The sequence below is a fragment of the Rhipicephalus sanguineus genome, chromosome 3 (genome assembly GCF_013339695.2).
Source record: "Rhipicephalus sanguineus isolate Rsan-2018 chromosome 3, BIME_Rsan_1.4, whole genome shotgun sequence".
Lineage (NCBI taxonomy): Eukaryota > Metazoa > Arthropoda > Arachnida > Ixodida > Ixodidae > Rhipicephalus > Rhipicephalus sanguineus.
In genome coordinates this window covers 104,784,099-104,799,087 of record NC_051178.1, presented here as the reverse complement: position 1 = coordinate 104,799,087, position 14,989 = coordinate 104,784,099, and the positions used below count along the sequence as shown (strand labels likewise).

Genomic DNA, 14,989 nt, shown 5'->3' with positions numbered 1-14,989 from the left:
CGGACAACTGGACCAAGCCGGTGCGGTTACTGGTAGAAGACCGTTGGTTGATGTCCTACCGTGGGCCTACCGACGTCGGTAAAAACCAAAGTACAAGATCCCTGGTTGCGACGTCATCGAAAGGCGCCGTTGCATCATTTTTGGGCGCAAACGAAACGCCGATGCGAGCGCAAATTGCATAGTGGCTGCTTCCCTACTTCACAAAAATTATGATTTATAGCCTAGTAGGTTCTTCGCAAGTGCACTTGTATTTGTTGCCAAGGGAGCCCATAAGGGCCCGATGATCCATTTCCTCAGGGTCTCAATAAAGCTCTTTCCCTCTCTCTCTCTCTTTCTCACGTTAACTTATGTTATATAGCGTGGTGGGAGAGTGAAATAACGACCGGGCGTCACACAATGTGAATTACGTAACTAGTGGGTCGTTTAACGCTTCCAACCCATTACAAAGGACTCAGCCATAATTATTCATCGTCATCAGCAAAGTGCAGATAATGCCTTACAAATGGTACCTCGCTTCTGCGCAGAATGACGAATAATGGCGTAGTGGGTGCTTCCCAACTTCACAAAAATTATTATTTGTGGCGTAGTGGGTACTTTGCTGCTAGTGTACTTGCCCCAAGAGAGTTTATAACGGGCTCTAGAAATGCCGCTCTTCCAGCTTTCGCTGTGACTGTGCTGCGCTTTGCGCGCAGGCCTGGGTTTTTTTTTCATGCCACTGAGAGCGGAATTACTTCTCACAAAAGGCAATAGCCCAGTCCGCCTAAAACGGCTTAGAGTTCTTTTCCCCCCGTTACGGAACAAAAGGCATAGTCGGAATAAGCAATCGATATCTTCGAAACGGCAGGTTTTTTTTTTAATCTGTACTCATCGCAGCCGAACTTAGAGCGGCATTATAAATTTATCGGTATCAATAAAACCTGTTACTCCGTCTTTCTTTTCTGCCACGAAAGGTGCCTAAGATAATGTTGATAGTGCCATCTCGGTAACGTCGTTTTTATATCGGCTAATTGAATTTAAAGTAGGTCGGACAGTTAACAAAGCGATTTATTTCTTCTTAGTTATCACAATGCTTTTCACATATATACGCTAATAGAATTAAATTTGATAAATAAAGCCACACTTCCTCTACTATTTACTCCTCCACTTGCGCGTCTTCTCCATCTTCAACCTCCTCATCCTTCAGCGTAATTATCACAGTGGTCGCCCCAGTGTCACGCGCGTCGTCGCTAGTGACATTGCTCGAGCGCATCGTCGCATCCGAAGAGTCGTCGTATCGGAACACCCTCGCATATGACGTCCACGCCGTAGTCTGCACCATGGTCTGCTGCTGCTGTAGCCGAAGATACTGCTGCTGCCGCAGGGCGCCGACTACGAAAGCGGCCAACACCAGAGTGAACGTGAACGCGGCGACGAGCAGCACGACCACGCCGAGATTACTCGGACAGCTAGGATTCCAGTCCGCTGCCGTCGTCGTCGTCGTCATGGAAGGTGTAGCCGGTGGTGTAATCACGGCGTGCGGTTGCACTTCGCGCCTCCTCGCGTCCAGGACGTCCCAGGGACCTCGTCCTCGCGGGTATGCAGGCTCCGATTGCTTGCGCACGGGAGGTAGCGCACGCTCCACGTTTGCCAAAGTATCGCTGCGACAGTACCTCGTCGGTTGTCCATTCAACGGTCTCTGGGGTGGAGTGTAGTCCAAGGCCGTGTAGTACTGGCTGTCTGCAGACCATCTCTTAGCATTGTCCGCAGCGGTAGCGCCTGCACTGCAAACGGGTTTGAGCCTTTTAGGGAGTTTCGGGCTCGACGCATAACGTGCATCCAAAAGGTACTACGCAAAACCCCCTTCAAAACGAGGTTCAAAAGGAGGTTTTATTTACATCCTTTAAGGGAGTGATTAGACTGAACTAAGGAGGTAAATTTGTGTTTTTATTGAACTCATTTTGAGGGCTTGAACGGAGCGCATTGGAAGTTTTTCTGGTTCTTTTGAGAGCTTTTAAAGCCTCCTTTTGGAGGTAAAGTTGTTGTTTTTATGTAAGCCATTTTGGGGGCTTGAACAGAGCGCATTGAGAGTTTTTCTGCTTCTTTTGAGAGCTGTTATAAAGCCTCCTTTTATACGAGGCCCTAGAGCGGTCGCGAAATGAAAAAAAATATAGGCAGTATATTACGTTCACCGGCCAACTTCCGCTACTATTCATCACTAGGACATAATAGAAAATGGACATCAAAGTATTTATGCACAGTCATGACATTTGCATACAAGTACGCACAACACAGGAATCGAACTCGCGACCACACGCACTCAAAGCAAGCACTACAACCGTTACACCACAGCGCTACCACTTGCAAGCTTGCTTTTTTTCGTGGGCTTATATATGTACCAATGTATGTACAAAGCGGCTGGTAACCCGTCGGCACAACTTCGAACTTTTGTTCTTGTACCATCGGCGTGTGTTTGCTCTTGCGGAAGGTCAATACATAATTTGTGGGGCGTCATGCAGGCCGAGCCGATCGACGTAAACACCCTCGGCTCCGAATTCTCCGGTTCACCGTGTCGTGCCGCTAGAAAAATTATAAACGTGCGCCCTCTTCGCTCGCGCTAAATTAGTGAATACCAGCGTGACAAAGGTATCTTCAGATGAGCGAACGTATGTGCATTCCATGAGCGTATGCTGTGGAGCAATTTTCGTTATTTCTGCAGCCGCGAACTGCGCGCGTCCAGATGCGGCAGCGTGTTATGAACGGTTCGAAGACCGCCTGCGTTATCATATGAAAGTTACACGCGCAGAGGCCCGACTTAGAAGAACATTGTAACGCGCCTACATTAAGTGCATTAAATGCGCGCGTACTGCAGCGAGCTGCACGCAGGGGCAGCAGCGAGCTCTGAGCAGCTGAACAAAAATCTGTTTCCGCAATTAGCGCTTATTCGCAATGCACCCTTTAGCGCGGACCGCCTGCGTTCGCATATGAAAATTACACACGCAGAAAATTCCAGAGTTACAAGGACATTGTAACGCGCCTACATTAAGTGCGTTGAATGCGCGCGTACAGCCGCGAGCAGCGCCTTCTGAGCAGCGGAACGCTTATCTATTTCCGCATTTAGCGCTTATTCGCAATGCACGCTTTAGCACGGCATTCAATGATTCTCTATAACGCATATTCAGTATTTATTTGCTTTCATACTGGGATACTACCTACATTTCTTACTAATTAGGTTTTATTGGTAAGCATCACGCCACCGCGTTAAAGCGAATGCCTAACGCGTGCCCCAAGGTCAAGGACAACCTCCCCAGTTTACCAGTGACAGATCTTCCACAAAACAAAAAAGTTAATGTACTTGCACTTCTCTCTTGTGAACGTCCATGTGTACTTGGCCCTCCCCTCAGACAGATGATGCAGTACCCATTAAAAAAAAGCATTACCCTCTTCCTCAATGGACCAGCTGTTCTTGAAAAAATATGGTTCTGTTGAATTACTTCACCACAGCAGCAGAGAGGTTGGCTTGTTTACAATTCAGAATTTCACAATTGTAACACAGAAACACGAGGACTGTAGCAAATATGCAGAAAACTGGAAAAACTATCATATGTGCACTCCCTCGTCCACCTGCACACTACGTTAAACTTTATTTATACAACAGCAACCTTCAATTATGCTAGTATTGATAAAAGATCACCCAATCTACGTTAGAACACAGTGATGACTTTCTGTCTTTCTGTTGCCTATCTTCTACAATGTGTCATAATCTGTGAATCATCTGTTCAATGTGTTTGGTAATAAAACACAAGCAGTTACATTGAGCAGGCAGTGTTTCAGCAATTTGTTTTGCAAGCACAAATTCATTTCTTCAATTTGAATGCACGACAAGTAGTCATACTTCAATTGATACAAGAACCAGTGGTTGCAACATTTTATTGGAATCAAAACAGCAGCAGTTCTCGTGTCAATGTAAGGATATAGGTATATATTTCCATCGTCGTGCACAGAACCTACTCCCAAAACTGAACACGTGGAACAACATATACAGTACAGCCTAAGCACTATACATAATTCACAGCAGTAAAGCAATACGAAAGTAGGGTGTAAAATCTCATCATGATGCGCACTAACGTGTGCACTTCACCGTGCCAGTATGTAAGTATAATCCAAAAAAATAAGCTACCCAAGGAACTTGGTGTCAGCCTACACACGAAGGCAACTAATTAGTACAATAAGGCTAGCATCACTTTTGGGAAATATGAAACCGTGTAGACAGGCAGTTGTACAGTTTTTTATTGCATTAGTTTGCCCTATGGCATCAAAACATGTCGCACATGATTTTGGAGTTCAGTTTCCTACAAAAAAAGCCCAAAATAGACCTGTGGTGTTGACTGTAGGCCCACTTACCAAGGTGCATAAAAGCATTCAGCAATGCCCACAAAATTACAAGGTTGCCTTCATATGTTGCTGTACATATTTACTCACAGATACCTGGAAGCCATCGTAAATTTCTGGAAGTGTGCTTGGGAACTTGTCGGCATAATCACATGACTGCAATGTACCAATACTTCTAATATGCATAACAAGTACAGCCATGCTTCAATGTTTTTAAGCCAGCTAGTGCCATCTGTAACTCAAAAGTTCATCCTTAATTCCTCACTTGATGGCTTACGCATAATTACCACATTGAAAATAATTCAAGCACCATGGCTGCAACGTCAACTTGCAATTAGGCAATCACAGGCACTAAATAAAAAAATTCCTGTAAATAGTGACTGGTCGCTTTGCACATTAGATCCTAGGACTTGATATGCCATGAGGATGAATAAAAATTGACCACACATATATAGAGACTGTGAAACAGTCAGGAGTTCATTTCATAGGTAAGGAAAACGTGAAAACGAAATCAGAACACATAGCAACAAAGGGGACGGAACGACACACTACTAACAACTGAAGTTGAACATGTGCGGCTTTTTTAGTCATGTGTGTTTATATCTTTCTGTGGTTTTGATTACACTTCAGTTACTAGTAGCGCACTGTCCTGTCTGCCCCCTTCATTCCTCCGTGGATGTGTGATTGTTTAGTCTTGTAATTTTTTCGTACTGTGTGTTTACATCTTTCTGTGGTTTCGATTAAACTTCAGTTGCTAGTAGCGCGTCATCCTGTCCCCTTCATTTCTCTGTGCTGTGATTTTTTTGCACCCTCTTTAACTATGAATATACACCAACTCGCCCAACTGCCCCTGTTAAGACTTATGTTTGCTGAATAACACTGGGCCCACTCAGCGTCTTCTTAAACAATGCGAAATTTTCAAATGCACACGATATCAGAAAGGTTGCACGCAGTATTGCGCATAACACTCTGCATCAATACCAGTGTTGGCCTAAATGTGGTAAGATGTACGAGCTGTTCGACATAGTGTAAAGTGAGGCACATCAGGGTGTTCCCACAATCATGGGTGTCGGCAGGGGTTTGCACAAAGGGTACCTGCCGCCATCAAGACACACCAGCACTTGACCCCACCCAAGCTACACCAATGCTCTCCTGCTCACCAGGCCGACACGTTACACCGCCTTGCACCCCCAAGACAAAATCCTGCCGACACTCATGCCCACAATACACTTGAACACAGACTGGTAGGCAAGCAACACTTGCTGCTTTGCCAGAAGTGTATTCCTGAAAATTACACAAAAAAGATGTCCACTAAGATTTCTGTATACATAAAAATGAATGTCTTACCGAAGATTCGCACTTGACTATCCTTATTGCAGACATTTAGTCAAAACACGAAATAAATACAAAATTGAGATGCTGCTAAGTATTTCCTTGTGAGCGTTTCACTTCGTGTGCACAGGGCGAGAAACAAACGGATGTAAAAAAAATGCAAAACACCACCAGAAGTGTACTCTTGCCATGTTTACCATTATGTGGGTAGTTTTTGATGTCAGTAAAGTTATCATTATAAGCACACTTCAAAAGGGTTGTGAATGTTAGCAAGGTCTTGATTAACCGCACCTACTCTGTTGTTAGATACGAACTGCGCACCATTGCAGCATTCAGCTTTTCGGCGGATATGTGCGGCATTCCCACGGAGGCATGGGAGTGTGAGTCATCCCCAGAGCGACGCCTTGCCGTCAGAGCCGAAGTGGTTCGTGTTCCACGTACATCGACCCTGGGACGATGGCCTCGCCGTGATGCAACATGATGCACGGATGCATTGCATCTCTAGACGCGCGCTCTTACCCGCAAGGAGTGCAGTCCCCCGGCAACACGGCTCTGGGTCCCCCATTGGCAGAAAGTGACGCCACCTGTTTGGGAATGCTGATTGGACGGACTTGACATCATCTCGCCCCTGTTCTTGATTGGCTGGAAGTGACGTATGAGAAAGCTTTATAAGAAGCACAACCATCGAAAGCCGGGTCGTGTTCTCCTGGCCGTGGTCCGCAGCGTACGATATGCTGCCGGCCGAAACTATGTTTATCTGCAATCTAGTCACCCTATTTTATTAATGTTCCTATTGTAAATAAATCTAAGTTCTTCATCGCACTTCCGCGTCAATCAAGGCCAACTCCCGCACCTCAGCACCGGGATGCAATACTGTTTAGGAGTGAAGATTGGGCAACTTGGCACTGAACCATGGCAAAAATAAACAGCGCACTTCTAGTGAGGATAAACTAAGGCCTGGGCACAATAACGGCGCTTTCACCTTGTCAAATTGTGTCAACAGTCATGATACTATGTATTGACCTTGAAAACTATGGCAACATAAAGCAAAACAGCAAATTAATGAGAGGGAATAAACAAGATGATTCGACAATCTGGTTCAACAGACTCAACAGCTGACTTATATCAATGCGATTAAACTAGCCTTGCACATCTCCTAATGGCTAAGAATATGCACATGTAACCTTGGCAAATTCCACTGTTGATACGTGACCAATGAAGTTGCATTCCTTCCGTGCCGTTGAATGGCCGTTCCTTCTTTTCTGTTTTCACTGTTTTCTGATTTTCATTGTTTTCACTAGCGTAAATGTTCACCCTTTTTGATTTTGTCACTTTGAAGATGGCATAGGTGTTTTGCCTTTGAATGTGCACGTTTCTTCTGCTTTGTCTTTCCTGTTTCTTTTTGTATGCGTATATGTTTTGCCTTTGAACGTGCACACGTTTCTGCTGCTCTGTCTCTATTTTTGCTCGACTGGGCCTTGTGCACTTCTCAAGCGACCATTGTTGCTTTTCACTTGAGGCCCATTTCCTGTATTTTGCTGGAATAAACATTTATCCATTCATTCAATACCATAAAACGAATGTGCTTCACAATACACACTGCACTTAGCAGATGTCTGTCACATGATATGGCCGTCATTGTATAGCTTTAACATGATTTATTCGTTCTAGCTAAATGAATCCAAGCTAATGTTAATGTACCTTGATATGCTATTTCACTGTTCCTTGATGCATATGTATGAAGGTACAGTGCTTATGTACCTTAATATGCTATTTCAGGAGACGGGCAGAGTGCGCAATGCAAAATTGTTGCCGAAAAGTCTTTTCACTTCCTGACAATCTGTGCTTCGGTGGGTTCTCACAGTTGCATGGCGGGAGAAAGATGTCCAGGGTAGTTGGCTGCATCCAAGGTAGGTGCTGCAAAATGAGAGCGCACGGTCTTGTCACATGTCAATGTGCACAAATTGACACGATGACGAAGGATTAAAACAAACAAATGAAGTTGGAGAAAAGAATAAATCGAAAACAAAGTTGTCCTTTATGCACATTCCATCATGTGACAATGTGATAACCGTGGCCTTTTGCTCTAATGTATATTCCCTGAAAGCATCATGCCTCATTCACGCTTTATCGCAGGCAAGAAAATTATATCGTGCAAACAACTTTATCAGGGCGCACTCCTGGGTCGATTGACTGGTCGTATGAAGCATGAGTGATATTCACAGAAGTTCCAAAACATGCATCACACATCATTGCTATCTGAGATTAACGACTTAAATGCGAAGCATTTGTTAAACACTTCTACGACTTTGAACGGATCTATCTACCTATCTATCTAGCCGCCTACGACTCATAGCTCGTGTGAATGTTTCGTTAATGGGATGTATGCCAAAATTCGTGTGGCAAGACACGACTGCATGAAGAACATGAATGATGGGTCTTAACTTGAAAATCATGATATGCATTTCATTAACGACATGATTTACACGTCACTCTCTTGGTTCTCTTGCGACTGTTTCGTTAACTTGATATTTACCAAAATAGGTATGGCGTCACAAGAGTGTATGACGCACATAAACGACAGTTTCTAACGTGCAAATCATGACACGCTTGTCATGTATGGCGTTATTTTGACATGGTCTCGGGGGCGCTAGTGACTGTTTCGCCTGCTTCATATACACCAAAATTGGTATTGTGCAGTGTGACTGTACGTCCAACAAAATGACAGCTGGCAACATGAAAATAATGACATGCATGTCATGTACACACTCCACGCTCATGGTGCGCTCGCGGCCGGTTCGCTAGCTTGACATACACCTAACGTGATTGTGCGTCGAACATAAACGACATATAGTAACATGAAAGTAACGACATGTATGTCATTTACGGCATGGAGCCTGGTGCTCTCGCGTCCGGTTCTCTAACTTGATATCATACCAAGGTTGGTATAGCGTGACGTGACTGTATGACGTACATAAATGACAGCTGGTAACATGGAAACAATGAATGACATGCGTGTAATGTACAGCATGGGTTACATGCCACGCTCATGGTGCGCTGGCGGGCATTTCGCAATCTTGACATGCCGATTTTCTTTTCTTTTTTTTCTTGCTTTTCATTGCACTTTTCAAGCGACTCAATGTGCAGAAGGTCATCTACAGGTTGTAAGGAGTGGGGTTCGGCGGGTCTCGTTACGGTAGCTGGCTCTCAGGGAAGAGACGCGTTCTTTCAAGAAGGAACGTGTTTATTTACATGATGAAGTCAGGAGGTGAAAAGAAGAGAAATAACAGCAAAAGTCTTCGGCTTTTATAGCCCCGAGACTGTCACTGCATAAGCACTGGCAAACCGGTGTCAACGTCTCCCGCCAATCCGGTGACCTGTCGTCCTGGCGTCCGGCCTCCCGAAAGGAGGCAAAGAGTCACACAATACACTCGCCACGCCCCGAAGACTCGTAGGTGAGAAGGTCGGCGAGGAGTTTCAGTCCAAAGGGGAAAGGGCCGATGACCTCCGTTTCCACTGCCAGTAATACTTGGAAGAAGTGTTGAATGATGGCTGCCTGGGGTGAAGGCCCCACCTGGGTTGATGGGAGCGTCTTCAACGGCGCAGTCCCACGCTGACCAAAACGCACGACAAAGCGGGTGTGTCGAATTCCGGAAAACACGCAGACCGCTCCCTCTGGCGCAGGTTAATTTTCCCTGCTGCGGTAGGGTAGAAGGCAGGTGTGGCTGGGTGAGAAACTCTCCCGCGGTGCTTTCTCACGCAGAGAACAACAAGCCAAAAAGGGGGTCTCCGAATTCCGACGTCCCTTTTCTGGGAAATCCGTCGACAGCGACATGTCCGCCCGCCCGGCAAAAGCTCCTACAGGAAGAATCGGCATTCCTGCCTCCGTCTAAGCGCCGATACGGGGGGAGAAGACAGCATTCCGGTAGACAGCTGTACGCTCAATGGCGTCGGCCTCGATGAATTTTTAGGCCAAACGTAACAGCTCCTCCGCCGCCCGGAAAATCTCGGCTGGCCAGCGCTCACAACCGCTGGGCACGAAGAGAATGGTTGGTGACGAGGCCGACGTCCTGTCTTGGAACCGCAACTGCGAACTCGCAACAAACTCCCAAACCACCTCACAATGATCGACAGCAGCAAAGTGAACTATACAACACAATGCCATGCCGTGATCAAGCGCCTTGGACTCGCTAAAAAACTCTCCAGGCTTCTCAAGACATAAATAAATGAAAAACCCGCTACTCTAAAATATTGACGGAATTTCGTGCCGCCAAAGCTACAGCATTCATGGAAGAAGGCATGCCAAAGAGAAATAAAAAAAAAGAAAGAACAGTTTTGGTCCCATAAGATAACAACAAAAGATACAATATAACGTGGCCCTTGATTCATCAACAACACTTTTCAGATTAGTCTGCTCAGACCATCCGCATTGCCGTGCAATTTCCCTTTTTTATAACGAACCTCGAAGTTGTACTGCTGGAGGGTGAGGCTCCATCGGAGTAAGCGACCATTTTTGTGTGACATTTGATTGAGCCATGTCAGAGGACAGTGATCTGTCTCAAAGATGAACCTCGCTCCGTACAAATAACATGACAACTTCTGGGCTGCCCAAACCAAACAGGCACATTCCTTTTCGGAAGCACTATAGGCTTCCTCCCGGACCGTTAGTTTGCGGCTGGCATAGAGAATGGGATGTTCCTCATGATCATCACCAACTTGGGTAAGCACAACGCCCATGCCTCTGTCGCTTGCGTCGCATTGAACTATAAACTCTTTACTATAGTCCGGTGCGCGTAGCACAGGTCGTGAAACTAACAATGCTTTTAAACCCTGAAAGGCGGCTTCTTTACCCCCATCCCAATGCAAGTTAGTGGGCTCCCCTTTTCTCAGTGCGTCTGTAAGCGGACTTGCCAGTTGCGAAAAATTGGGAATGTAACGCTGGTAGTAGCCGACAAGTCCCAAGAAGGACCGAATGTCGGTCTTTGTGCGTGGCTGTGAAAAACCGGCAATCGCAGCTGTTTTCAGTTCGGCCGGCTGTCTCGTTCCCTGCCCAACAACATGGCCTAGGTAGGTCACTTGAGAGCAGCCAAAACTACATTTTTCCGCTTTCATTGTCAAACCCGCCCCTCTCAACCTCGAAAATACTTCCCTCAGATGCTTTAGGTGATCTTCCCAGCTGTCTGAAAATATCGCGACATCGTCAAGGTACGGGAGTGCGAACTCCTGTAGGTCTTTCAGTACGATGTCCATCAACTTGGAGAAACTGAAAGGCGCATTCTTTAGCCCGAAGCTTAGAACCAAAGGTCTAAAAGTGCCTACAGGTGAAATGAATGCGGCATAGCGGCTGGCACTTTCTGAAAGAGGAACCTGCCAGTATCCTCTCACGAGATCTAGCGTTGAAATGTATTTAGCAGCGCTGACCCTTTCGATTCGCTCCTCAATATTTGGGATCGGGTACAACTGATCCCTAGTGATGGCATTCAACCTCCTGTAGTCTACACATGGACGAGGGTCCTTGTTTGGGGCCTCCACAAGTATTAGTGGTGATGTGTAGTCACTCTCAGCAGGCTCGATCACCCCCAGCTCCAGCATGCGCCGTATCCTCGGCCTCCATAATCTCCTTCTGTCGTGGGGACACGCGGTAAGGTTTGGATCTTACCGGTTCGGCTGATGTGAGTTCTATTTCGTGGGTTATCAGTTCGGTTCTACCCGGCCGATGACTGAACCTATCGAGATACTGCCTCAGTAGCTCCTTTAGTTCCTGTACCTGTTCAGGCTTAAGCGCTTCCGCGCCTACCGAGAAAGCTACAACCTCTTCAAGGCTAATTTCTGAGTCGGAAGTTTTGGTGAATCCGTCGAACTCGGATTGAATTTCTTCGGGCTCCTTTAGGGCGAGATTCACAACCCCATGTCGTTCTACGTAAGGCTTCATCAGGTTACAGTGGTAGATTCTAACTTCCTTCCTTCGACCTGGCACTTTCAACGCGTAGTTAGTGTCAGAAAGCCTATGCAACACTTCGACTGGCCCGTCCCAATGTACTTCTAGTTTGTTCTTTCGCGATGGTCTGAGAATCATTACTTGATCCCCAATGCTAAATGTTCGAAGTCTGGCATTCCTGTCGTAATAAAGCTTGGCATTCCTTTGAGCCTTGTCCATGTTCTTTTCGACAAGCCCTTGTGTCGTACTTAGTCGTTCTAGCAGATTTAGCACGTATTCTACCACTGTTTGACTATCCCCTCTTTCTTCCCACATTTCTCTCAACATTCTAAGTGGGGAACGCAGCGTTCTGCCATACACTAACTCTGCCGGTGAGAACCCCGTGGCCTCATGTGGGACCGTACGCAAAGCGAACAAAGTAGCTGGAAGACAGCTTTCCCAGTCTTCCTTATGCTCATAACAAAGAGCGCGCAACACTCGCTTCAAGACTGAATGCCATCTCTCGACGCTGTTTGATTGAGGATGGTAGACAGAACTGTGTATCAACCTTATCCCAAACTTCTGTAAAAAAGTTGTAGTTAACGAGCTCGTGAAAACCGACCCTTGATCAGCCTGTATTTCTGCCGGAAAGCCGACGCGTGTGAAAACTGACAGAAGCGCGTCTACTATTTCTGTCGAAGTGGGCTCCTTCAGAGGGATTGCCTCTGGAAACTTCGTGGCTGGGCACAGCATGGTGAACAAATACCTATAACCCGACTTAGTTGCTGGTAGGGGACCCACTATGTCTATCACCAGACGTCGAAATGGTTCTGATTTATAGGTACCAATTTTAGCGGAGCTTTCCACTTTTCCCCAGGCTTACCCGTGCGTTGGCACGTGTCACAGGATCTTACAAATTCCTCCACATCTTTGAAGCACCCAGGCCAATAGTATTCCATTAGCAATCTCTCTTTGGATTTCTTTATTCCTAGGTGGCCGGACCACCCGTTTCCATGGCAGAGGTTCAAAAGATCCTCCCGGTATTCTCTAGGAACGACCAATTGATCTAGAATCCGGCCTCTTTTATCCCTGTAGTGCCGATACAACAAACCTCCTTTCTTATGCAACGTCACGTTGCCCCTAGCGATCCCTTCTTTAGCGTTAAACTGTAATCTAGTTAAGCTAGGATCGTTCTCTTGCTGGGCTGCCAGCGACTCTCTGTTTACTCGTACAAGCCGATCAAAGTTTTTCGAGGCCGGCGACAGTACTGACCCCATTTTGCTTGTGCGAGTGTCAGCTAGTTCTCCCTGATCTAGTTCCGTTGATAAAGCCTCATTTTGCTGATCAGTTGACTCTCCCTCTAGGTCATGATCTAACTCCGTCAATAAAGCCTCATTTGCTTATCAGCTGGCTCTATCTGCGCGCCTGTAGGGTTACCTAACTCCGTCTCTGTTGACGCTGCGATTGGTTCTTCTGGTGCCACAGAGGCGAGCTCTCGCGCCTTGGACCGAGTCAGCGCTTGAACAGTTCCTTCTCCAAGTTTCTGACCCCGCTCGCGCAGTATCCTGTCTGACCGATTTGAAAATATATACGGGTACTGCAACGACAGAGATGTCGAGACCGCTGCCTCAGTCACAATTTCTCCAAACGGCCCAGTGATCGTTACTTTAGCCATAGGAAGGCAGACGCTGTTTTCCTCTACAACCTGTTTGATCCACGCCACTTCTCCCGTAAAGTCATCTACAGTAATGTACGATGGGTGGACAATGTCCATGGTGGCGCCGCTGTCCCTGAGCACTTTGCAAGGTTTGCCGTTAACCTCCAGGTCATGGAGATACGGGCGTAACAGCTCTATGTTCTCGTCACTTTCGTCCGCGTAGGAAAAAACCACCTTAGGACTTCTGCAGTTTGCCGCGATATGTCCGGTCTTCTGACAGTTATAACAGCGAATGGGTCTGAAAGCCTCGAACTCTTTTCTTTGGGAATGTCCACCACTCGCGCTTTCACCCTTGTTCTCTGGCGTACTTGTTTCTCCCCTCGGATTGTCTAGCTTTTTCGCCTGTGAGCCCTTTCTGAACGAAAACTCTTTCCGCGATCCCTTTCGCCCGTCCGGTCCTCCACCCTCGATGCTCAGTTTTCTACGCATTGCGTAATCTTCGGCTAACTCGGCCGCCCTTTCCACAGTGTTTACGTTATCTCTGTCTTGCACCCATAGCCTCACGTTCTGTGGAATGCTCCTGTAAAATTGCTCTAGACAGATGGTCTCGATGACCCTGTCTCTACTCTCGTAGGATTCCGCACTTTTCAACCACTCTATTAGGTTTCTCTTCATGCCGTAGGCAAAGTCCGGATATCCCTCACTATCCTTCTTTTCTGCGTTTCGAAACCTTTGACGAAATGCCTCGGCTGAAAGGCGGTACTTCTTTAATAAGGCAGCCTTAACCTTCGCGTAATCATCTGCCTCTTGCGCGCTGAGTCTGGTAATTACTTCAGCCGCTTCATACGGTAACAGCGAAAGCAACCGCTGCGACCATGTACTTGGAGCAAAGTTCATCCTCTCGCAAGTCCGTTCAAAACTCCCGAGGAATATTCCTATATCTTTCCCGACTTGAAAAGGGTTTAGATATTTGTCCATGCGGTATGAATCTATCTCGCTCACTCTCTCAGGAGCCCCTCCACTCGTTTGAGCCAAACGTCTGCTTTCATTCTCAAGTTCGATTCTCCGCAACTCTCTTTCCTTCTCCCGTTCCTCTCTTTCCTTCTCCTGTTTCTCTCTTTCTCTTTCCTTCTCCCGTTCCTCTCTTTCCCTTTCCTCTCTTTTTCTTTCTTGCTCCTCAAACCTTTTGAAAGCGTTTAACGCGGTTTCAATCTCCCCCTTACTGGCTCTTTCCATAATCAGCTTCACAATTTGAGACCTGCCCATTCCTTCCTCAACCTCAATGCTTAGATCCTCACATACAAACAAAAGTTCGTCTTTTAGCATTGTCTTTAACTCCATGACTGCTGTTTTGCTTTGGTCCTGCTCGCTAATAGTTAGGTGATCCCTATAACTCACTCAATACTCATAAAGAGGTGATCTACCTAACCCACACAAAAAACAATCTAGCTTCTGCACTACTTAAGTGTACACACAAAATGAAGCCTGGAAAGTCATAGCAAAGACCAAGCACTCACCACAAGGCAGCACCATGTCGCAAGGTCCATCCCACCGCTGCCAACCAGTTGTAAGGAGTGGGGTTCGGCGGGTCCGTTACGGTAGCTGGCTCTCAGGGAAGAGACGCGTTCTTTCAAGAAGGAACGTGTTTATTTACATGATGAAGTCAGGAGGTGAAAGAAGAGAAATAACAGCAAAAGTCTTCGGCTTTTATAGCC

The 14,989-nt window shown here is 46.5% G+C and overlaps 1 protein-coding gene across 1 annotated transcript; it reads right to left on the bottom strand.

Annotated features, from left to right (window-relative positions):
- Positions 1-1,132: 1,132 nt before the first annotated feature.
- Positions 1,133-13,391, bottom strand: LOC125757857 (uncharacterized). The gene is given in 3 exon segments (XM_049414077.1): positions 1,133-1,755; positions 12,501-13,030; positions 13,075-13,391. Coding segments are annotated over 3 exon segments (1,470 nt in total).
- Between the last annotated feature and the right edge of the window lie 1,598 nt (positions 13,392-14,989).